At 41.1% G+C, this 24,605-nt stretch overlaps 1 protein-coding gene across 5 annotated transcripts in view; it reads left to right on the top strand.

The window, feature by feature from the left end:
* The window catches only part of unc79 (unc-79 homolog, NALCN channel complex subunit), a 31,878-nt gene extending 8,524 nt beyond the window's left edge, over positions 1 to 23,354 (top strand). Inside the window, exons 9-51 of one of the 5 annotated variants that reach the window (XM_079369466.1) lie at positions 1,279 to 1,367; positions 1,775 to 1,815; positions 2,262 to 2,290; positions 3,127 to 3,356; positions 3,582 to 3,753; positions 3,880 to 4,110; positions 4,261 to 4,451; positions 5,033 to 5,156; positions 5,800 to 5,940; positions 6,487 to 6,702; positions 6,970 to 7,197; positions 7,450 to 7,591; positions 8,152 to 8,231; positions 8,322 to 8,470; positions 8,560 to 8,717; positions 9,683 to 9,864; positions 10,268 to 10,469; positions 10,597 to 10,779; positions 11,330 to 11,398; positions 11,766 to 12,067; positions 12,182 to 12,364; positions 12,511 to 12,673; positions 13,252 to 13,401; positions 13,515 to 14,783; positions 15,818 to 15,919; positions 16,338 to 16,454; positions 16,624 to 16,726; positions 16,815 to 16,955; positions 17,085 to 17,123; positions 17,240 to 17,352; positions 17,803 to 17,888; positions 18,279 to 18,452; positions 18,745 to 18,813; positions 18,900 to 19,010; positions 20,248 to 20,352; positions 20,451 to 20,528; positions 20,651 to 20,740; positions 20,858 to 21,033; positions 21,986 to 22,169; positions 22,261 to 22,464; positions 22,628 to 22,705; positions 22,795 to 22,836; positions 22,960 to 23,354. In XM_079369466.1, the coding sequence (XP_079225592.1) occupies positions 1,279 to 1,367; positions 1,775 to 1,815; positions 2,262 to 2,290; positions 3,127 to 3,356; positions 3,582 to 3,753; positions 3,880 to 4,110; positions 4,261 to 4,451; positions 5,033 to 5,156; positions 5,800 to 5,940; positions 6,487 to 6,702; positions 6,970 to 7,197; positions 7,450 to 7,591; positions 8,152 to 8,231; positions 8,322 to 8,470; positions 8,560 to 8,717; positions 9,683 to 9,864; positions 10,268 to 10,469; positions 10,597 to 10,779; positions 11,330 to 11,398; positions 11,766 to 12,067; positions 12,182 to 12,364; positions 12,511 to 12,673; positions 13,252 to 13,401; positions 13,515 to 14,783; positions 15,818 to 15,919; positions 16,338 to 16,454; positions 16,624 to 16,726; positions 16,815 to 16,955; positions 17,085 to 17,123; positions 17,240 to 17,352; positions 17,803 to 17,888; positions 18,279 to 18,452; positions 18,745 to 18,813; positions 18,900 to 19,010; positions 20,248 to 20,352; positions 20,451 to 20,528; positions 20,651 to 20,740; positions 20,858 to 21,033; positions 21,986 to 22,169; positions 22,261 to 22,464; positions 22,628 to 22,705; positions 22,795 to 22,836; positions 22,960 to 23,148 (7,125 nt within the window). In that variant the 3' untranslated portion in view covers positions 23,149 to 23,354. The remainder of the gene's footprint in view (positions 1 to 1,278; positions 1,368 to 1,774; positions 1,816 to 2,261; positions 2,291 to 3,126; positions 3,357 to 3,581; positions 3,754 to 3,879; positions 4,111 to 4,260; positions 4,452 to 5,032; positions 5,157 to 5,799; positions 5,941 to 6,486; positions 6,703 to 6,969; positions 7,198 to 7,449; positions 7,592 to 8,151; positions 8,232 to 8,321; positions 8,471 to 8,559; positions 8,718 to 9,682; positions 9,865 to 10,267; positions 10,470 to 10,596; positions 10,780 to 11,329; positions 11,399 to 11,765; positions 12,068 to 12,181; positions 12,365 to 12,510; positions 12,674 to 13,251; positions 13,402 to 13,514; positions 14,784 to 15,817; positions 15,920 to 16,337; positions 16,455 to 16,623; positions 16,727 to 16,814; positions 16,956 to 17,084; positions 17,124 to 17,239; positions 17,353 to 17,802; positions 17,889 to 18,278; positions 18,453 to 18,744; positions 18,814 to 18,899; positions 19,011 to 20,247; positions 20,353 to 20,450; positions 20,529 to 20,650; positions 20,741 to 20,857; positions 21,034 to 21,985; positions 22,170 to 22,260; positions 22,465 to 22,627; positions 22,706 to 22,794; positions 22,837 to 22,959) is intronic. The other 4 variants (XM_079369467.1, XM_079369469.1, XM_079369468.1 and 1 more) reach the window with 4 other exon arrangements.
* Positions 23,355 to 24,605: the final 1,251 nt, after the last annotated feature.

Genomic DNA, 24,605 nt, shown 5'->3' with positions numbered 1-24,605 from the left:
AGCAGGGAGGGGGTACAGGGGGAGAGGGGAGCTTAATTGGAAGCGATGACCCTGTGCAGCCCTGGAGGAGGGGGTGGCACCAAGTGAGCACAATAAATTACAGTGCACCGTCTGAACACTCAGGCCATGAGCTTTGAGTTGTAGTGCAGGGCTAGGCACAGGTTGTAAGAGAGCACAGTGTAGCATATGCAGGCAGTCATCCACACAGAGATGTAGAGTAAGGGACCAGTATAAATGTCACATGATTTTGTGGGTGATATCATGATATACTACCCATAAGAGAGAACTGCAAGAGAAATAGAAAATGAATGTGCAGTAACTGTAGTAAATTACACTAAATTGAGACTATGGTTAAATTATTAGGGTTCAAGGGAATTTGGATTATATTATCTTTGGTCTCAACTGAGGGGTTTTAAATGTTGTCATTGAGGTGAGGGTTGGGTATCTCATTAAAAAGGCTAACAGCATGTCCCACCTTTAGACAGACAGACAGACAGACAGACAGACAGACAGACAGACAGACAGACAGACAGACAGACAGACAGACAGACAGACAGACAGATAGATAGATAGATAGATAGATAGATAGATAGATAGATAGATAGATAGATAGATAGATAGATAGATAGATAGATAGATAGATAGAACATGACTCCCAGCATAGAATAACTTTAGAAAATATTGAAACAGCACATCTTTCACATAAAGTACTTGATTGATCAAGAATTTAAAGGACAGTTATTGGCAAAAAACATCATAAACATTGGGTAATATGTTCAAAACACATTTTCTCATTTTAGACTACCATTAGATTACAGCAAATATAGCTAGGATTTGACTTAATGCTAACATTACATTATAAAACGGTTTTACCCTAACAAAGTAAAGGTGTAAATTCCTAGCATATGGTAATGTTAGCAATGGATTGGTTGAATGCTAACACTAGCTAACACTGCTTGCAGAAACCTGTCATATCCTGTTTTATTTTAAAACACCACTTTCCAGCTAACAGCAGCTAGCAATTTCCTAAATGAAATGTTTTTGCTGCTGTTAAGGCTAGAAAAGGGGTTTAGATTCAAGTTTGGAAATAGATGCCAATAGAATTTGTACCATTGCCATATACAGTATTTCATACTTTTTTAGATAATCTATGCAAAATGTTTAACCTTGAAATGTTTATTTTGAGTAACAATGTTTCTTTTACCTATTTTCTAAGTGACTGTAATTTTCCCTAGAATACCACATGTATGTTCTAACACTTTCTATTTTACATCACAGATGTGTATAGATCCCACTCTTTCTGTTGCCCTGGGAGACAAGCCCCCGCCTCTTTATATATGCGAGGAGTGCAGCCAGAGGATAGCAGGGTATGTCTATCTTTCACATCTCATCCTCAGCCCCTCGATCCTCCCCATCCTTAACTAAGATGCCTTTTCCAAACATACATCAATTATTGCCTGCCTCATTATTCCCCACCTTTACCCAGGAGAAATACATCACCATGGTTACATACTGTAATTCCCTTGCACTGATAATGAGATGATCATTACAAAGCCATGCAGCCACTTGTTTCTCTTTCCGCCAGTGTGTATATATTATAATTGCATGGCCCTCTGTTTTGTAGTTGTCTTTGATACTGAGGGAGGATATACTGTGGTCAGCTTGGTTGGGAAGTTGAGAGTGCTGTGTACACTGTGGGTGTATTTATATTTTGCCTCAGAGCTGCAGTTTGCCTGTAAATCAAGACTTGTTTTTCTTCCTTTAACCTTCTCAGAGATCATCCTGAATGGCTGGTTGATGTACTCCTGCCCCAAGGTGAGCGTTCACAAACAAAAGCTTGTTTGAGTTTCACTCAGTCTGTCTGGTCCTTTACGGACAAAGACAAATACATACAGCAGAAAGATAGTAAGGTTTTTTGCACGATTATACAATACAAAGCTTATATAGACCCAAGTGTTATTTTTCTACTTTGATTATGTTTATAGTCATAGCTAGAGCTAGAAGACACTCTTGAAATCATAAAAGGAATATACTTAAAGTTTTACCCGAATAATGTTCTCCTTTTTTTTATTGTTGGTGCCTTTCTCTTCAATGAATATTGTTCAGTATTGTACTGTATTTACCATAGAATAAAGTTCGTTATAATGTCTTTGTAAGAATAGCTGTTTTTTAGGCAAAATAAATAATGATGTAATAATTATGTACATCAAGCTGGTACTGTTATCTGCTAATGGAACCTTTTTGTTTATTTGTCTTTGCAGCAGAGATATCAGCCATTTGTCAAAAGAAGGTAAGACATTTATAATGAGCATCGATGTCTACTTTCTCTATTTTTGCCTGTCATACATAGCAAAGTCATTTATTTAAGAAACTGAAAGGTTATCTATATTGAGAGGGTAATTCACTGGAAGTGCCTTAGTAAGGCCAAATGTTTTCAAAAGAGCTGCTCTGGTCTGATCTTTTTTCACTGCACAGCAGAGAGGAAGTGCTCCCTAAATGTGAGATTACCTCAGGTATTCTATTAAGGCTAGGTGCCCAATAGATCCTGTCCTGTGTTTTATAATCCATTGCCACTGCTTCTGATCAGGCTTTGTCACACTCAGTTTACAAAGCCCCTTTAACACCAGCCATTGTTATCTAAGACATTTATTTTTATCATTATTTTACTTCACCATGATACCCAAAAAGAACATATAGTAAACAACACCAATCATATAAGGTTTGCTAATGTTTGAAGCTGGATGGCTGGGTGAGAGAACTTACCATCAGAGGGCAGATACGTTAATTTGATAGGGAGCTCTGCATCCCTCTAATGGCACAGATTAGAGGCTGATCAGATTAGGATGCTCCTCTCGTGCCACGCTTTTTATTTTTAGAAACTTGAGACACTGTGGGGACATATAAAGACTTTTCAATCACTGCAGATCTCCAAGTAAATAAACCCATTTCAGGACAAATGGTAGCTTTGAATGCCTAATGTTTATTTTTAGAGGCTTGTCATAAAGCCTTTTTTGTCTGATGTTCTGTGATTGTGGCATGTGTTTTATTTTCTTCCATGTGGACCAGAATAGAATTGAACTAATCTCTCCTCCTGCTCTTCTTCTCTCTGTTTCTTGGCTTTTGTAGAACTGTAGCTCTCACGTCAGGAGAGCTGTGGTCACCTGCTTCTCGGCCGGCTGCTGTGGGCGCCATGGCAACCGGCCTGTCCGCTACTGCAAGCGTTGCCATGTCAACCACCACAGCAGTGAGGTGGGGGCTGCGGCGGAGACCCATCTGTACCAGACCTCGCCCCCTCCCATCAACACCAGGGAGTGTGGAGCGGAGGAGCTGGTGTGCACTGTAGAAGCTGTTATAAGGTGCATTCAGCGTGTTTACACTGACAGATTTCAGACACAATTAAAGTGAATATAAACATTGTATACATGTGTATATTTGTAGGAAGTCTGTATGCAATCATACTTTTAATATTATTTAGTTAATGTTTGGTCTGTTTTTTTTCTCCTTCTTTGCCTCATTAATATGTCTCCTTTCTGCCTCTGTGGATCCTCATGTCCCCCTTCTATCATCTTCCTTCAATACAGCCTTCTGAAAGAAGCCGAAATACATGCCGAACAGCGTGAGTTTGAGATGAACAGGCGCCGTCAGATGGGCCTCTCTGCCTCCCACCACTCTCTGGATAACATTGAGTTTGACAACAAGGAGGATGACCAGCATGACCAGCGTCTCCTTAGCCAGTTTGGCATCTGGTTCCTGGTGAGTAATCAAATGCTATTGCCGGTTCTGTCAATAACAAGGAATTGATAACGATGTGTACACTACACAGCTTCTTATCACTAATTTCCTGGTTACCTATAGCTGATTGGTTAACTTTTTCTGCAGGTGAGCCTGTGCACACCAAATGAGAACACACCCACAGAGAGTCTGGCTCGGCTGGTCAGCATGGTGTTTCAGTGGTTTCACTCCACAGCATACATGATGGATGACGAGGTTGGAAGTCTAGTGGAAAAGCTGAAGCCACAGTTTGTAACCAAGTGGTTGAAGACAGTGTGTGAAGTGCGATTTGACGTCATGGTTATGTGTCTGCTGCCCAAGCCTGTTGAGTTTGCACGGGTAAGACCGAAACCCAGAATGTGTAAATATACATTACGAAGAAGGAGTTGTAGGAAATGACAAGGGTATTGGGTTATATAAAAGATAATAATATAAGGCAAGTGTTTCAAATTATTTTTGCTTAGACAGTCTGTAAACACTTTTCCCCAGGTGGGAGGATACTGGGACAAGTCGTGTAGCACAGTGACCCAGCTAAAGGAAGGCCTGAACAGAATCCTCTGTCTGATACCATACAATGTCATCAGTCAACCACTGTGGGAGTGTTTCATGCCTGAGTGGTTGGAGGCCATTCGCACCGAAGTGCCCGATAATCAATTGAAAGAGTTCCGGGAAGTTCTAAGGTACATCCACTACCTCAAAGTTTTCATAATAAGTCTGTCATAAAGACATGTGTTAATTTATATAAATGAGCTGAGGGCATAAAATACGTTGTTATAAGTTACCTGTATTTGTTATTTTTCTAATCTATTTTTCTAAAAAGAAGGCTCTGTTCTGATAATGTTTTCAACTCAGATATACTGTAGTAGTCAGACAGTGTGGTTTCAGTCAAAAAAAATGTTTGACATAATAGTCTGTGACACATGCCTTTGAAGCATGGAATAATGTCCGACTTAAGAGTTGGAGGTATTTTGAGCTAACACGTATTATAAGTTAATATTTCATACTTAGTGTGGTAGTAATTTTATCCTCTTGGTTTCGCTTTAAAGCATATTTCCCAAACTGTTGAACTATACCTTAAACTATAATCGACTTTGGTCAGGTTGAAGCATTTAGATTATTTGGGTAAACCTACCAAATTTAGAAGAAAGTGACAAATTCCAACTCAGTAATGTGTTACATACAGAATGAAACAACCAACAATCATCAACAAACAGGAGTAAACTGTAAACTGAAGTGATTGTGTCTTTCCTTCTTGTTGCAGTAAAATGTTCGATATTGAGCTCTGCCCCCTTCCCTTTTCCATGGAGGAAATGTTCGGCTTCATCAGCTGCAGGTTCTCCGGCTACCCAGCCTCTGTGCAGGAGCAGGCTCTGCTGTGGCTGCATGTAAGCACTCACACATGCACATTCACGCTGTTTTGTTGTTCAGCTGACATCCTGTGGTTCTGTCCACAGTGCGTGTGAATTGAACAGGTTGTCATGCAGTCTGAGTCTGAGCAGGGGCCTTGCTGAATACAGATCTGGGTGACAGAATGAGAATGAGTGAAAGATAGGAGGGATTTAGACTCTCCTTCCATACGCACTCACGGCATGTGGTCCTGTATCCATGAACTTCAAGTTTTCTATTTAAAGTAAGAATAAAAGATTGCATTCATTTACAATAACCAATAAGGTCACATTGACATCCGACTGAGAGGAGGTTGCCAGTTGGACTCTCTACATCTTCCCCTTTTTGTAACTTTAACAAGCAGTAAATAATTGACGTTTTTCACTACTTCTCCGATGATTTCTGATGAAAAAGGTCCCCTTAAGTATCTCCAAATTTCGTCCTAGAAAGTCTCATCGTTGTTGACATTATAAATTGTCCTTTTCAAATGCTTTGAGCAGCTTAATTCCTCCATATTTAATAAATAATACATTTACAGACTTTAAGAATTTGGAATAGAACAAAAACTATCTTAATGGCAAGTAGAGAAGCATAGTTCTGTTTATTGTGAACTGACCCTTTGCGTTTCATGTTTTTACTTAGGTGCTGTCAGAGCTGGACATTGTGGTGCCTCTTCAGCTGCTGATTGGGATGTTCTCTGATGGAGTGAACTCTTTGAAGGAGCTGGCCAATCAGAGGAAGGCACGCGCCACTGATCTGTCAGGCAACATAGGAACTCGCAGGGTGAGGGACACAGCAGTGCGAAGGCCCCACCAACCCTCAATAATAGAAAATACTGGAGCGCAGGTAGCCCAGTGGCTAGTGCATGTGCCCAATATATGGAGGCTATAGTCCTCCAAGGGGAAGCTTGGACAGAAGGGTTCAAATCTGACCTGTGTCCCCTTTCCTAGATGAGAAAAAAAATACACCTAAAAAAGTAATAAATAGAAAAATAGAAGATATTGTCCCTAAAATCATTTTTTTCCCAAAGTTGTCAAAACAGTTAAAAGTAATTTTTTAGTGTCAAGATGTCCACATTTCTACTCGTCTTGGTCTCTGTTTTCTACGATTGATTGGTATAATATGTGTTGCTATGGTAACTACCAATTTAAACATGGCTTAAAAGGTTTAAGGAACTTGACTGTGGTGTAGATTTTTCAAAGAATTAAATGTGCCATTATAACTGGCATTAACGGGGGAGCATGAGATATTAAAAGACTGCCAGGATCTAACAGCTTAAGTTTGAAGGGATTTTACTGTGTATAATAAAGTCTTTTTTTTTTCTTTCAGGTGAGTGTGGTGTCTGATCCAGGTCGCCGCGGCCAGCAGAACACCCTCAGTCCCTTCCCGAGCCCCTTCAGAAGCCCGTTCCGCAGCCCTCTGCGCTGTAGTCCCTTTAAAAACCTTGGTCATGCTGCTGGACATTGTGCCCTGGATTTGGACTGTGATGATGATGACATGAACCTTGGCTGCTTCATTCTTATGTTCGACCTCGTCCTGAAGCAGGTGACTCAGAAATTCATGAAAAATGGCTTAGATGTTTACAATTAAATTCTTACAGGATCATTGTAACGAAAACAGTTATACAAACCTTTTGTCACCAACCATATGTACAGGATACAAAGAATTATATACAATAAGCAACACAGGTTAAAGTTTTCTTCTATCTCATTCATAACAAAAACTAAAACTCTCAAAGGTGCTGTTGAGATTTGTGCACCATGCCCCCCTTTTTTTCCCCTGTTTTAACGTGCCTCCCCTGTGCTGCCCCAGATGGAGCTCCAGGACGATGGTGTGATGCTGGGTCTAGACAGCAGCCTTGGGAAGGATATCGTGGGCATCATCAACAATGTCTTCCAGGCTCCATGGGGGGGCTCGCACACCTGCCAGAAGGATGAGAAGGCCCTTGAGTGCTGCCTGTGCCAATCCAGCATCTTATGCTACCAGCTGGGCTGTGAGCTCCTGGAGAGGCTCACCCCCCGGGAAGAGATTCGCCTTGTGGTAAGACACACAGCAGGATTCTTTTACACTGAAAATACAAAAAGTAGATGCATGAAGCATGTACGTCTTTGGAGTGAATGGCATGTAGTCCCCATGACCCAAAAAAAAAAAAAAACCTCTGTCCTGGCTTATCTAATGATGTATAAAACATAAAATATGTTTATTCTAATCAGAAGTTCAGAAATTTCTTGACCAGTTAATATTTGAAACATATTAAGAATACATTCTGAGAGTGTTTGATTTCCTCTTCAGGAACCTACAGATTGTTTGGAGGAAACCTTGCTCTTCTCTCAGCCAGATTTCTCCCTCGGCACTGAGAATGGAAGTGAGGAGGGAGACAACCCAAGCAGTATGCCCACTGACAACCCCAACAACCAATCTCCTGATGATGCATGTGTGTATCCGCACGACACCATTGTGTTAGAAAAAAATATTCATTGTCATTATCAGCGGAGTATAAATTTTCACCCCTAAATAACTAGATCAACATCTTTGGACAGAAGATGTCCAAATGTCTTATTGAGGCTATGAAATTAGCTTAACATTCATATTGTTCACTGTTTCTTTTTGTTAAAAGAAATAGCTTTATTTATATTATATTTATACTTACTTATAATATTTACCTCATGTTAGTATGGTAAAAATAATTCAAAAATTAGATGAGTTTAACATGATTACTGGAGCTACTTAAAACAGCATGTCAGCTTCCTTCCAAGTGTAGAAAACAAACATAGAAAAACATTTGAAAATGATGCCTAAAAAACTATCTCTCACAAAGAAACACATTTTATCGTCTTTTTTTTAATCCAATCACCACCTAAGGTACAAAAAAAACACTGAGTTTCATAAGCAAAGTCTTTGTGCCAAGCTAATCTGACTTTCTGAACTACTATTTATAAATCATGTTTCATTCTCATCCTTCAACCATGTCTGTCTCTATCTTCTTTATTCCAGCCATGAAGAATAACTCTGATAAAAAGTTCTCCTACCAGCAGCTGCCCGGGTCTTTGAAGCTCATTTACACAATTCTGCAGGTACTCGTTCTGAACAAGTGAGCCATTACAAAATGTTTTATGTAGTTTATTTAAGTGGACATGAGAGTCACACATCTCTTCTGTGTCAAGGAAATGTCCAAGTTTGAGGAGCCGGACATCTTATTCAACATGCTGAACTGTCTGAAGATCCTGTGTCTCCATGGAGAGTGTTTGTATCTCGCTCGCAAAGATCACCCACAGTTTCTGGCCTACATCCAGGAAAAGATGCTTATTCCAAGGTATTTATTAACTGCTCTCAACACAAAATGTCGCAAAATTGTGCGACCAGCCGTTTGTTTTTGTGTCTGATTCTGTGTTTGTGTTTTAGTCTTTGGTCCATGTTAAAGTCAGAGTTTTGTCAGCTGGCCTCTCTGGCTGTGCCTCAGCTTCTACACGCACTCTCTCTGTCACATGGGGCGGACATCTTTTGGAACCTCATCAACACCAACTTCAACAGCAAAGACTGGAAAATACGATTTGAAGCAGGTGAGAGATTGATGGTGTAAAAATAATACAAAGGATTACAGTTAGTCTACTACAATCATTTTACCAATCCCCCAGTTTTATTTAATGACTCATTCTTTGAGTAAAATGGTTGTCACTGTATGCATGACATGTACAATCCACTGTGCTGCTATAAGATCCACCTAAACCGTCGCTTGCACACATCTCCCTCTTCTGTTGTCATGGTTACCCTTTTGTTCAGACAGCCGGAAAAGAGGAATTGTGGGATTAATCGGGTTTTTCTGGCCTTGTGGTTGGTAGAGAGGAGCTGTATGACCTTGAGACAGAGGCAGAGGACAGGGTTCAGACTAGATATATACAGTAGATCATGGAAAATTGTGTGGGACAAATGAGTTTGAATTGATGACAAACAAACAGTAATTGTTTCTCCATTGGTGTACAATAATTATCATACAGTGCACTGCATAACACATACTAATGACCAAGAACACGCTTTTCCACACTGGAAGATCACAAGGTTACATCATGACTAAGCTCTAATGATGTTCATAACACATTGTATAACAGCCTTTGATAAGCAGCACTAAAAGAAAAAAATTAAATTCTGGACATGAATCATAATATTTAAAAAATATATTTAGACGGAGCTAAAATGCAATGTGCTTTTGTTCTGTAGAGTCTCTTAACTCCACAACGACACCTAGTGGTGAACATGGTGTGTTAGTCATCAGCCCAGGGTGGATGAGTTTATGGATTTCAGAGTAAAGTAACTATTTTTAGATTTAAATCAGATTGTTTCTAGAGGCCAAAAGTCACTTCAAGTATCTCTATTTCTAAAATTAGGATTTGCTAATTTTGTACACAAAGAAAACGTCTCTTTGAACACATTTGACAAACCCGACATTCAAGAATATTAGCGTGGTTTCCTTCGTTAACTGTATTATTACTCTCTCTCTTTCACTCCGTACTTTCATGAAACCTTCCAGTGGAAAAGGTAGCGGTGCTGTGTCGGTTTTTGGACATCGGTGCAGTGACGAAGAACCACCTGCTGAAATATTCTCTCGCCCACGCTTTCTGCTGCTTCCTGGCCTCTGTGGAGGACGTTAACCCAGCTGTGGCCACCCGGGCCAGGCTGCTGCTGGACACCATCAAGAGGCCAGCCCTACAGGTGAGCTCATTACTGTCAAACTGAAGTGGGAAATTCTCCTAAACAGGGAATTTTGAGCAGTTTTAGGCAATTTTACAAATCCACTGATAAGCATCAGACTTTTCAACTGGATTGACCATAAATGAAACACTAAAGGTTGAATATTTTGTCCAAAGCATAAACAGATTAGATGTTATTTGTTCCTGAAGTCAGAATGAACATAATAACAATGAAAAAAAGTAAATCAAACCAACATAAAAATAAGATTTGATTTTGTATACACTCATGTGGTCAAGTGTCTGCGTATCCATGTCCTGCTTTGACACTTTACATTTCTTTACTTGACCACAATGTATCTTTTTTTATAATAGTATTGACAGAGCCTGACTGAATCTAACTGTTTGTGTGGTTTATTGTTCTCCAGGGCTTGTGCCTTTGCCTGGATTTCCAGTTTGACACTGTGGTGAGGGATCGTCCCATCATCCTCAGCAAACTTCTGCTGCTTCACTTCCTTAAAAAAGACATTCCTGCCCTAAGCTGGGAGTTCTTTGTCAACCGCTTCGAAACATTATCTCTGGAGGCTCAGCTGCACCTAGACTGCAACAAGGAGTTCCCTTTCCCCACAAGTACATTATTCTGTCTCTTCATCCACACTCTTTGAACCTGCTTGTTGTTTGACATCATGTTTAATGTAATTGAAATATTCTAGCTATACAATGCTCCACACTCATGTTATGACCTTTCTTTTGACAGCAATCACAGCCGTACGAACCAATGTAGCAAACCTCAGTGATGCTGCCATGTGGAAGATAAGAAGGGCCCGTTTTGCGAGGAATAGGCAGAAGAGTGTGCGTTCCCTCCGTGACAGTGTGAAGGGAGCCCCGACTGAGTCTAAAAGAGCATTTTCGCTCCCTGAATCGCTAAGCAACCGACTTCGTGAGTAAAACAGATCAGCCAGTGTGTCCGTCTGTTGATTAAAATCTGAACCTGTATCATTTTCACTCATTCTGTAGTCTAACAGTGATTGCAAATACCTGCAGAGACTTTGGTTTACCTTCCTTCCTATGTGTATTGACAAGTGCCACTGTCTGCTTAGTCCTAATGTGGTGATCAATGCTCATTTCTCTTCCCATCATTAGAAACCAAATGCTCTTTTATTTGCAAATACTTTACCCTATTGCAGTTCCTTTTCCCCAATGTTTCTTTCCTTACTTGTTTTTTCTCAACTTTCATCTCACTGTCAAGTCTGGGACGCTTTGTTTGAAATTTTGGGAGATTAAATGTGCTTTTTTTGTTACTTTGTTCAGGATGACCTTGTTTTTAAAAGCTTATGGATTTCATAGTGTTTTGAGGCCATAAAAGTCAGTTCCTTCATGGTTGTTTGTTTGTCTTAGCACTTGTTAGATGCCAATGAAACTCACACACATGTCCTGCACTATTCCCCCTGTATATTCTCTAAATCATGTTCTTCATATGTGGTTTTTAGCTTTGAGGCTTACAAGGCAAGAGCACTCTGCTCCGACACTGGGAGATATGATAGAGAAAGTCCTGCCAGGTAAATAACCATTAAATCTAAACCATATAATATTGTTCTTCATAATCTCATCATATAGGAGAGAAAGTAGATCACCGTTAAACGTAAACTTTAAAAAAGCAGTGTTCATTTTTGCCATCCTTGCTCAGGCTTGCCCTTTGTTTTTTAACACAGGAGAGTGTCTTGTTTTGTGTTTACTCCATTTTCCATACCCATGTTGCACTGATTTATTTGTTTTGCATGTTGATTCTTTCACCTCTCAAGTTGACTCCCCCTACCTCTGTGCTGTAACCTTCATCCCCCTGTTCCTGCGCCCTCCCCTCTTTCCATCACCTCCTCTGTTCGCAACATGTTTCCTCCTTTCCGCCTTCTAACCCTGACACTTCAGCCCCTCTTTCAGGCCAAACCCCATCTCCTGAGGACGACTCAGTTATTAGAGACCTGCTTCCCGAGGACGCCGGCATTGACCATCAAACTGTGCACCAGCTCATCATGGTGCTAATGAAATTCATGGCCAAAGACAAGAGCAGTGCTGAGGCAGACATCGGCAGCGCCAAAGCTTTCAACACAGTGAAGCGTCATCTGTATGTGCTGCTGGGATATGACCAACAGGAGGGCTGCTTTATGATCGCACCTCAGAAGATGCGCACCTCCACCTGCTTTAATGGCTTCATTGCTGGCATTGCACAAGTAACTGACATATAATGTATTATCTGCTTATTATTTCCAGTACTTCCAAGTTGTATGTAGAAAGTGAAAAAAAACAAAACCAGATAAAATAGGTTTAACTGGCATTTCTTTCAGGTAATGGATTACAATATAAGCTTAGGGAAGCAGCTGCTCCCTCTTGTGGTCCAGGTGTTGAAGTACTGCACCTGTCCTCAGCTGAGACACTACTTCCAGCAGCCACCTCGATGCTCTCTTTGGGCCCTGAAGCCGCACATCAGACAGATGTGGCTCAAAGCTCTGCTGGTTATCCTCTATAAGGTACTCACTTCATTCAATGTCTTCAATAAAATATTAAGCCACCCACCGTTTACACATTTTCTAAAGTTTTATGATGTTCCAAATAATTTACAAATGGTCTGAAATGAATACAACATGACCTTGTTATATTTTTCTATGCACCACAGTACCCTTATAGAGACATGGATGGCAGTAAAGTGGTTCTCCATTTGATCCACATCACTATCAACACTTTAAATGCCCAGTATCACAGCTGTCGTCCACACACTACAGCCGGACCGCTCTACAGTGACAACTCCAACATGAGCCGCTACAGCGAGAAAGAAAAAGGTAAAGCGACCTAAAGTAGTAAAATAATGTTGATTTCAACAGTTGCCAGCTACACAGCTACACAGGTGTCTACCAATAATGATTATTTGTTTGACATAGCAACTGGCTGTAATGAAGCCTAAGACCTTTGCTTAATGACTTTATGACATATATTTAAATTTTCAAAAGTTAAAGGGATACTTCACCCATTTGCATGAAGCTGTGTATCATTAGAAACATGGTAGTAGTGTTGAATGGTCGTGAATCCAACCCTCATTTTGCCCTGAGACGAGAAAAATATGTTTTTCTTTGCCTGCAAGTTTTCTTCATGTGATGCAAAAAGCGTCATATTGCATCACATGAAGAAAACTTGCAGGCAAAGAAAAATATATTTTTCTCATATCAGGGCAAAATGAGGGCTGGATTCATGACCATTAAACACTACTACCATGTTTCTAATGATACAAAGCTTCATACAAATGGATGAAGTATCCCTTTAATTAAAGTAAAGATTAACCTACCCCATTAATGTATCTCCCACAGCGCATCTGTTTGGCACTTACATGCAGATCTGATGTCACTTGTTTTCTCTATCTCAGAAGAGGACAGTGTATTTGATGAGTCAGATGTCCATGACACACCAACTGGAGCTGCTAACAAGGAGTCTCAGACCTTCTTTGCCCGTTTGAAGAGGATCGGGGGCAGCAAGTCAGTGAAGTATCAGCCGGTGGAGCTAAATGCCAAGAAAAGTAAGAAACATAGGCTTTCAAATTGTATATATATTTTTTGTGTTTTGTGTCATGTTCCTTTCGAGGTTGCAGGAGGCTTGCAGATAAAAAGTCCCTTTTCCTCCTTGTGTCAGGTGAAATTGAGCTTTCAGAGTACCGTGAAGCCAGCGCCCTTCAGGACAGCATCCTGCACTGTGTGAGGGAAGAGAGTACGAGAAAGAAGCGCCTTCAGGCCATGCACAAACAGAAATCTCTGGACATTTCAAACACAGACTCCATCCTATTCAATCTGGATGAACATCGACGTAAATCGTGCATCGATCGCTGTGACCTGCAGGCGCCCCCTGTGATCCTGCCCCCCTCTTCAGCCATGTCCCACAACAGGCGTCATGGCAAGGGATCGTCCGGCGGCTCTTCTGTTTGGGTTGAGGGCCTTGATGTTGTAGATCGGCGAGGCTCTCGAGGTGGACAGTCGGACATCTCAAAACCTGTCATCCCCGAAGTCCGCCTCAGCTGCATGGAGACGTTTGATGACAAGTTGGAACAGGGTTCGCTGGGAGGATCAGCTCAGGGAAAAGAAGACCAGGACCTTATCGATCTCTCCTCCGACTGCACCTCCATCCCTGAAAAACACTCCCTGCTCTCCATGTCCGATAGCGACTCTTTAGTATTTGAACCGCTGCCTCCTCTGAGGATTGTAGAGAGTGACGAGGAGTTTGACCTTAACACCATCATCGCCTCCAAATTCAACGGGAGTCCAAAGGTCTCTGCTTCTCCTGCAAGTAGCAACACTTTGCGGCTGTCTCCTGTGGTTCAGGTAAGTGTCGAGGACTGTTCCACTGGCAAAAAGACCCCAGAACTTCCTGGCTTCGTGGAAAAAATGTCCAACCGTGTGACTCCCAGCACCTCTTTGGATCTCCCCGACCGTGTGGAAAATATCTGTCACGAAAGCCCCATGACCCTGAAGCAGAAGAGAGACCTGCTGAGGAAGACCCCACATGTACCTTACTCCTCTCTAGATGATATGCCCATTACCCTGGAGGATGTAAAGATCGGGATGGGACCTGGAACATCTCCCTCTGGTAGAACCATCTTTTTAGACATCCCAGAGGACAACACAGAGCCTCTCTCCTCACCGGAAATAAGCAAGAGCGTCAGCAATGATGAAGAAGAGGAGTATGGGGATGATGAGGACGAGGACGACATGGGGGATGAAGTGGACAGTGATCTAAAACCTGACAATGATGGAGGGGAGGATAACGATGAGGCAGAGTTTAAAATCCAGATTGTTCCTCGACAACGGAAGCAGAGAAAGATAGCTGTCAGTGCCATCCAGAGGGAATATCTGGACATCACGTTCAATATGTTCGACAAGCTGGGCGGAGAGCAGACCACAGAGACAGGTAAGGAGAAGAGAGCCGACTGCTAGGAGATGTCAAAGAGTTGAGGTTATTTCTGTGCATTTGAAGAGAGCAAGATAATCGTCTTTTGACCAGTGTGGTTGAAAGTGTGTCATTTGTAATTTCAGATAAGATCAGATAAGATAACACCGAGTTTAATTGAATAAAATTTTCATTTTACCTTTATTTATTCTCGAGAAATCATTTGGGTCTTGTTTCCATCTTGCTGGAGTGTTTATTCTTGGTTCCAGGCATTCACTGGTTTTCACTGGACTCCCTGTAGATTTGAGGACGTCTACCTCATTTATAACTTTTAATAATTAAACAAACTTTCGAACTTGCTTTCAAACTCTTACAATATTTTTACTTTGTACAGGAAGAAATGTTCATATATAGCATTTGTGTTGGTCATCTTGATTGGTCCTTTTCAAAAAAAAAAAATCTGTTCTGATGTTGTTATGAACCACATGGTTTTGCATGTTAACATGTAACATGGGTTATATATATAATAGAGTTTATAGTTAGAATTACATACACATAAGCTGATATAGTGCAGCCTTTTTTAAGCAGCCTCACAAAGATACATGTAATATTGGAGTATTTTGATAATAAGTTCAAGCTAAATGTTCACTGTGATCGGTCACAAAACTTAAACAAGTCAGCACCATAGCTCTCCTCACCATACTCCACCTAAAAAAGACCAATGGAAGCAAGGCATGCAGATAAAATGATCTGAATATGTACTAAAGCACTGTAATTTGTTGTGAAGAAGAAACAGCTTTCGAACACAGATTGGTGTAGGATTATAAGAGCACACAAACAAACAAAAACAAAAAAAAATCACTTACATAAGCACTCTTAATAAATTAGCATTTAACAATCTAAAATGAGCTCCAGGTGGTATCAAAATACAGTAAGTGCTCATTACCTCTAAATCTCTATATTATTTTATATGAGTTTATTTTTCACTGGCATATTGAAATTTATATAATCCTGCCCAAATGCCATGCCCATTATTTACCCTTACTGCCTTACAGATCACAAAGTTCTATCTACATTGGAAATGCCACGAGAATCTGCCTCAGCCCCAACACTTGAAGCTGCTATTCCTGAAACAAGCCACCGCTCTTCAGTGTCAAGTAGGATCCAAATACTTTACTTTACGTCAGTCTCTTTGGTTAATATTAGTACATTTAATTTTTGTGAATTATTTGTGAGGGCCTTAAAAATAAATAATCTTTTGAAATGATCTATTTGCTGTCCAGTACATTACCAATGGAAACTCAATAGAAGACCTGGAATCATGCGATAAAATCCCATAATAAAACATACTGTAAAAGAGTTAAATTCATAATAAAATGTGGAAAAAACTAAGAAATTTTAAATTAGTTTTTATTATTTGTACAAATACTGAGCTTGGTAGAAGTTTCTGTCTGATTTTTTTAAATGACACTGAACATGTCTTTTGTTTTCAAATATTTCCATGTTAAGATCACGTTCCCTTTTTGATGTCTTTGTAGGTATTTGAACCTCTATGTTGTATTTGTCTCTCTGTAGCTCAGTACCGTCAGGTGAAGCGAGGCTCTCTCGGAGCTCTGACAATGAGTCAGCTGATGAAGAGACAGCTGGAGCATCAGTCCAGTGCGCCACACAACATCAGCACCTGGGACACAGGTCAGTCACTTCACACTTTTCTCCTTTTTAATCCTAGAATACGTCACTGAGGAGATTAATAGACACACTGTGTTATTAAGATCATAGATGATGATCAGAATGAATTAGCTGAATCTTTCTTTAAGCAAACCCTTGTTTTTTTTCTTGTCACTATTCTGTTCTTCTGCAGGTCCTACAAAGACCAGTTTGCTCTCTGCACCGAGCACAGTCAGTATGTTCGTTCCTGCACCTGAAGAGTTCATTGATGAGCAGCCAACCACAATGTCTGATAGGTAAAGGACTCAGTCAACAGCTTTATGTATTTAAACGAATCATCTTAATTCTTAAAGTGTCCTGGTTTACTGTTCTGTGTTGCCCCAGGTGTCGTGACTGCGCAGCAGTGTTGGAGGAATACGACGAGGAGACTCTCGGCCTAGCAGTGGTTGTCCTCTCCATGTTCATCCACCTCAGCCCTGATTTGGCCGCTCCAATGCTCCTCGACATCATGCAGTCTGTGGGCAGGTACAAACTCTCCAGCGGACCACGTCCACACAGCACTTCACCGTTAAATGAAGTTTTTATAACTCACCCTTAGAGCTCATGCATAATTCATCCCCTCGAGTCCTAATCCACTGCTTTAACTTCTTTCAGGTTGGCATCCAGTGCCAATTTTTCTGGACAAGCTGAGAGGTATGAGACATTAAAATCGATACTGTTCAAATATTCACTCTGCTTAAAGATGAGTTTAATGTTAAATGTGAAGTGTGGCAGTCTGTCAAACTTCTTTTTCTTATCATTTTTTGCAGTATGTTGATCCCTGGGAATGTGGCAGGTGTAGCCAAGCAGTTCCTCCGCTGTGTGTTTCACCAGCTGGCCCCTAATGGCATCTTACCCCAACTCTTCCAGAGCAACATCAAAGGTCTGCTCGTTCTACTCGAGGCCCCAGCTGCTTACAACTGTCTGTTTAGACATATTCAAACTTGTAGTAAAGTCATATTATTTATCATGTCACATCACCATAATACTAACACTTGGGTTTTTCTATAATAGTAAAACCAACTTAATAGATTTTAAAAATGGCAAAGAATGGAGCACTGCCAAAATTCATAGAAGTGTTATTTTTTTTGCATCAGGATACATGAGGACATAAATGACGAGATAATCTCCCAGGAACTCTCTTTTAAGTATTTCAAATGCCTTTAAAGACACAACACAGTCTTGACTTAAAACAAACTCTGACCGCTTTGTTGTCAGGTTTTTTATTTGTTATCAGAGTATTATTTTAAAAGAAAGTTCCCTGGAGTTTTTTAATGTTGCCACTGGTTAATCGTTTTATTAAGCCTTGTATGTATGTCTCTCTTTCGTACAGATGGAAGTTTTCTGCGAACCCTCGCGTCCTCCCTGATAGATTTTAATGAATTGAGCTCGGTTGCTGCACTCAACATGCTGCTGGAGGTGATATTCTATTCCATTTAACTGTGCTGACTCTTTGCACCAGCAGGAGGAGCACTTGTCAAAGCGATGGTCTTTGTGACTGCAGCTACATGCACAGCATAAGCTTTTTTAAAACAACAAATCACTTGAGCATTGAAGACAACCGGCATCACTCTGCACCACTGTACCACTTTATTGTTGCTGCTACGCTAAACAAATGACACAGATAAGACCCCCATGATGCATGAGCTAATTCAAGCAATCATCTGTGCTTTAGTGTCCTACATCCTCCGCTTTGATCATGAGCATTGTGATTGATCAGGATGGAATGATCAGTTAAATGGAAAAATCTTCGCTTATAGAATGTCATTATATAACCCTGTTATGGTTATATGCCTCTGTGCCCTCCAGGGCCTGAACAACAAGAAGAGTCTGCCAGCAGGGGGCACAATGCTTCACTGCCTGGAAAACATTGCCACCTTCATGGAGGCTCTCCCCATGGACTCTCCTAGTAACCTGTGGACGACAATCTGCAACCAGTTCCAGACCTTCCTCACAAAGCTGCCCTCTGTGCTTCCTCTAAAGGTAGATATCAAATCTTCCAGTCACTTAGTCATGCTCTGATGTGGTTTAATGTGATTAAGTCCCAAGGAAAGAGCATCTCTCGTGTCCTTGTCAGGCTCAATAGGACAAATTTAAAAAATGTAATACATTTGACTCTGACGCCTTTTGACCTTGAAGGTCAGATTAATTTGCAATAATCAAATTTACAACACCAAATCCAGGAATAAGGGAATGCACCATGAAATCACTTTAGCCGTTGACATTTTTCAGTTTTTTCCATTTTTCTTGTTTTTAAATCTGTTTGTGTCATTAGTGCCCAATGGATTCCAGCTTGAGGATTATCATTTGTCTGCTGAAAATCCCAACTACAAATGCAACCCGGGTAAGCTTAGACAAACTTTTCATACTTAAAGTTCAAATTCTGTCCTTTTAATATCAAACTTTTTCCACTACTTTTCCATCCTTCAGAGCCTTCTGGAGCCGTCCTCCAAACTGCTGAGCTTTGTCATCCAGTATGGCATGTTCAGTCTCTCCTACCTTGTCGAGCTATGTGGACTGTGTTATAAAGCCTTCAATAAGGTACAGTTAAGCCTGTTTACATGACTTTTTGTTGGTTGTGGAAGAAAAGCATGTGCTAACATTCATTATTTATGCTGTCACGAAAGAGTTAAGCCTTTTAAACTAATCTGCTGCATTAAAAAGCTCCTGTTCCCAGGCCTCTCGCTCATCACTCTTCTGGTGCTGAACCTACTCCCCAAGTCTCCAGCTGGCCAGAAATGTGGCCACGTGTCACACATGATTAAGTAGGCAATCAGCCAGTATTGATTAACATGATTAGTTGGTGTGCTAGGGGCTGAGGATGTATGGCGTGTTTCTGAGTGGCTGTCTCAGACAGAGATGGAGCCAGGCCTGTCTGCACTGTTGGTCCAGATGGATCCTTGGCCCTACACCACTGTCAACGCTGCATGCTTTATGTCTCCTGCAGTATTGATTTTCTTCTCCTTCCATAATTCCTCACCATATAATATCCACTTTTTCAACAACCCGGACTCACTATGAGCTATTGCTTTTGGAACCTGTCCTTTGCAGTTTTTTTTTTTTATGGAAAGGTGATAGAAGCACAGGTCGGATTTTTTTCAATCTTTGGAGGTCAGGTTTGAGGACACAAAGTCAGGTTTTTCAGTCTTGCCAAAGTTTTTCACAGCATGCACCATTTGTCATAGCTGCACTTCACTATTAGCTTGGCCCTCTAGCTTAGGGGGCAGCTTACGATTTGCTATTTACCAAATGGATATGCTCCAATAAGTTTTAATCATGAGAGTGCCGCTACAGGTATGCGCATTAACAAGCCACACAGAGAGAAATGTGGGAAGCAGCTCCACATTGTACGAGCATGTGCCTAAGCCAAACATAAGCAAACATGACTGCATAAAGGAAAAGAAAGAGGCAAAGTGGAAGCCAGAAGATGACAGTGTGGTTTGTAAACAGGCAGCTGGGCTTTGTGTGGAGGGGATGAACAAAGAGAGCAGCCTGTCCTCAGGGAGGGAGAAGGCAGCCTGACAGCCTCATCTGAGCTGCCTGGGACTCAGGGAGGAGAGATCTGGACTGGCCTAAATCTACTCCTCAGCCTCTCCATTCTCTGTCTATTCTCTGTCTCCCTCCCTCCTCTCACTGCCTGTCCTTCCTCTTCTATTCAGACTACAGAGTTTTTGCTCCCCTTGCAGCATGAGTAAGGAAGAGTGATAAAAGAAAAAAAAAAGCAGCCTTGCTGCATCAGTACATTTACTCTACTCTCTTTTCTCCTTTTTGCATCCAGGAGAGAGATAAGTTCTACATGTCCCGCATTGTGGTGTTAGAGCTTCTGCAAGCTCTCAAGTTCAAGTCGCCTCTGCCTGACACAAACTTGTTACTGCTGGTTCAGGTAACTATACCATCATGAGTGTACATCCCTTAACAAGAAAGCAATATAATCACAGTGCTTCATTTTGAATAAAAGTTAAAACCTACGGAATCTCTCAGTTTGTTTGTGCAGATATTGGTACACGGCTAGCAGAATCCACCATCATCCAAAAGCACATGATCGCCACGCCGCCGGGGGTAAGGCTTTAGTTGTTTGTGTTCTTGGCTCTTATTAGAATTAGCCTCATAAAACAGCATGGGGCAAAATGAGACCCCGCTGTGAATCCTCCTAAAGGATAAACTGTTTTTGTTCCCCGCAGTGCACAACAGCAGCCATGGAGTGCATGAGACAATATATAAGTGAACTTCTGGACTTTATTGCAGATATGCACACGCTAACCAAACTTAAAGTAAGTCTTGTTCTCTAATCTGAGTGCCAAAACTTGCTTATCTTATCAAAAGCAGTCTTCCATATTTTATATTGTTCTGCTTCATCTTTTGTGCCTTACTCTGCATAATTTATGCAGAGCCATATGAAAGCTTGCTGTCAGCCCCTGCATGAGGACACTTTCGGCGGCAACCTGAAAGTGGGCTTGGCACAAGTTGCCGCCATGGAGATCAGCAAAGGCAATCACCGCGATAACAAAGCCGTGGTCCGTTATCTTCCCTGGCTCTATCACCCGCCATCCACCATGCAGCAAGGGTAAGAATGACAAAAAAATACAGGCACATATAAACCTGTTGTCTTTTTTTTTCTTCGTAATACCGAGTTTTTAATCAACAATATTTGGACAGCAGCAATTAAACTGTAACGTCAAGCTTGGGATAGGAAGCTATTATGTCATTTTAATGTCATACCTCTTGATTCCAAGTTTTAAGTTGTACATTTAGGGTTCATGACAAATCATTATTTTTGCACCATGTCTCAGCTACTAAAAATAGAAAGGATAGTAAAACTGAGTGGAGAAATCTAGTCTTATTTTAGGTTATAACAACTATTTGATCACCATCTAGCTAAAATCAGACAACCGGTGTTGTTAGAATTCAGCCACTAATACTCAGCCATTTTTTCTGAGGCTGAAAGCTAAGATTTGTGTTTTGTAGTATTAAGTGCCATGGGGAAAATGTTTGAATTCTTAGATATTATAATGCTAGCTAGTAATGTTCTTTAAGTGTTTTCATTGATGTATTTTAATGTTAACATAAGCATTTGTTTCTAATGTGATAATTTCTCTTCAGTTATGGACTTATCTGTGTCTGCTCATAAATAATTAAGTAGATGTAGTCAGACATCCTTCAATTGGTCTACTACCTGGAATACAGTAATACAGCAATATGTCAGTATTGGACCCTGAGCGTGTCATGCAGGGTTAAGATTTGGGAGACAACCATCCAAGACTAATATAAAACAATTTTAAACATTTAAATACAAAGAAATTCTCTTTCTAGCCTGTGAATAGCTTTTAATTTTTATTTTTTTATTGACAGTGTTGCGTTTTAAAAGCAGACATCATTAACCAAATTAAGAAATGTAACCTGGTTAAACCAACACACATCAGCGTCACTTCTTGAAAGTTGAATATTCAGTGAAACCCTTTAATGTATGTGGAAATAAATTGTGGGCTGTTTTCTAAACCAGTTTTTTTTCTCTACAGACCAAAAGAATTCATTGAGTGTGTGTCCCACATCCGTCAGCTGTCTTGGCTGCTTTTGGGCTCGCTGACACATTGTGCCCTGCACCAGGGCTCCACCGCGTGTATGCCTATCCCTCTAGATGCTGGTTCCCACATTGCAGATCATCTTATAGTCATTCTCATCGGTTTCCCAGAGCAGTCAAAGGTCTGGCAGGAACAAATCCTTCTAAATGACTCAACCCAGGTTTGGTTTTGTTAATATGACATGTTCCTGTTCTATTTTTTATGTCGCCCAGACGTCGGTGCTGCACATGTGCTCTTTGTTCCACGCCTTCATGTTCGCCCAGCTGTGGACCATCTACTGTGAGCAGGCAGCTGCTGCTCCATCCCTGCTTAACCAAAACCAGACTGAGTTTTCCTCCAGTGCCATCCTCACTGGCCTGGAGTTCTGGAGTCGGGTTACACCCAGCATCCTTCAGCTCATGGCCCATAATAAAGTGGTGAGGGCTCTGCTTTTGCATACTCCACCTGGGGTCTCATTATCATCATCTTTATTGATAGACTCAGGAGTACGTTAAAAACTAGCTTAGCTGTGGAAGTAAAAGGGGTTCGGGAGAGTGGAACGCTTGTTAATTTGTGAAATTATTTATTTTCTTCTCACAGATGGTGGAGATGGTGTGTCTTCACGTCATTAGTTTGATGGAAGCCCTGCAGGAATGCAACTCAACCATCTTTGTCAAGGTTTGCTCCATAGTATTTATCTACATAGATTATACAGTATAAGATTAATTTATAGATGAATTTAGACATCTCCTTTTTTTCCCCTATAGCTTATTCCAATGTGGTTACCCATGATTCAGTCAAACCTTAAGGTGGGCCTTCTAAAACCTTTGTCATTATACATAAAGATTTGTCAAATAAAGCAAGCTAATGTAGTCTTTAAATGATTTCGACCATAATGTTTTCATTTTTTTGTGCTTGTCTTGCTTCTTCAGCATCTATCTGCAGGGTTGCAGTTGCGTCTCCAGGCCATCCAGAACCGTGTGAACCACCAGTGTCTGCAGGGCCAGACTTCAGGTACCCCTCCATTTGCTCTTCGCAAATGGCTGCAATGCACCCAGTTCAAGATGGCTCAGGTGGAGATCCAGTCATCTGAGGCCGCCTCGCAGTTCTACCCCATGTGACCTGCTCTGTGGGTCCAGTAGGGTCTTTAGACCTGCATGCATCCTCTCTGTCTGACCAAAAGAGACTCTTATTTAATCTGATACTGTGTGGAATACAATTTTCAGTATCTTTAGTATATTTATGCTAACTCTGTCACATTCATATTCTATCACTTTTTAAGTTGCTTGGTTGCAAGCTGGATAATAAAAGTACCAGTTTTTCTAAATGTTGAGAGACTCTTTGTCATTTCACATGAATTGCTGCCCCTTTCAAAAATTTAAATGTGACATTTACTACCCTTTGATGTGGAAAATGTCCAGTTTACCATAGTGCAGGTGGCAGAAGTGATAAAATCAGCTCTGTCGTTTACCCTTCCAGACGAAAAAGCAAACCTCAGGTGTATCCGGGAAAATTACATGACATGCATTACTCAGCTCCGGTCTGAGATCCTTGTCAGACTGTCAGTCACGCTGCCTCCTGCCATCAGAGCTCCGATCGATCAGAGGCCAATCTGACTTGCAGCAGCAGCTTTGTAACTCGATAAGGTGGAGCCAGACATTGGAGGTAAACAAGACTATTTTGGTTGTACACCTCCGCGCCCCCCCCAACCCCAAATTGGAACGCCCCCCTACCCATCCCAATCCCCTCGTCATTGGCAGCAGCGAAACAGATTGGCTCATGCATATACCAAGCAAACACAATTACCTTTGGCCTAATGTGGTTTGTTGTGATTAAGCATTGTTGTGAGGTCTAACCGCATTACCACGAAGCTCTTGTCTGAGAATAACAGATGACATGACAGCAGGGCCTGAGAGCCGAACAGCACATTAATCTTTGTTTTGATTCCTCGCTGCTGCAACGATTTCATTATCAAGCTTTGGGATGAATAAGATATGATATACATTTATTTTGCAGAAGGAAATCAATTTATTTAACAGAAATAAGCCCGAAATGTGTAGATTGTATGTATTGTTTTTTTACTTTACTTTTAGTCACTGCATGTTGAAGAGCACCCATGTTTGGAGGTGTGTGCCAAATGAGTCAGTCGTATAATATCACACAATGTGACTAATAAACACACACACACACACACACACACTCACTCACACACACACACACTCACTCACTCTCACACACACACACACACACACACACACACACACACACACACACACACACACACACACACACAGTTACATACACAGTCCCACATACACTCCTGGTTGACCCTGAGCTAGCTGAATCAGGCTGCAGTGCCCCTTCTCATCAACCTCTAGCCCTGGCTCATCAAAGAGCCTATCTCCTGCTGTGTGCTTTTGTGCATTTAAGAAATGCTGGATACAGGTGTGTGTATGTGTGTGTCCCAGCATGTGTATAGGTGTGTGTGTTTAATCAAGTCCCCCTTGCACTGGGGTTGCATCTGTCAGCCACTGCCGCTGTTGTGATCGTTTGAACTTGCAGCCCTTTTTTCCGAAGA

This window comes from Symphodus melops (genome assembly GCF_947650265.1).
Source record: "Symphodus melops genome assembly, chromosome: 19".
Taxonomy (NCBI): Eukaryota; Metazoa; Chordata; class Actinopteri; order Labriformes; family Labridae; genus Symphodus; species Symphodus melops.
Note: the sequence above shows the minus strand (reverse complement) of the source record. Positions and strands in the feature narration are given on the sequence as shown.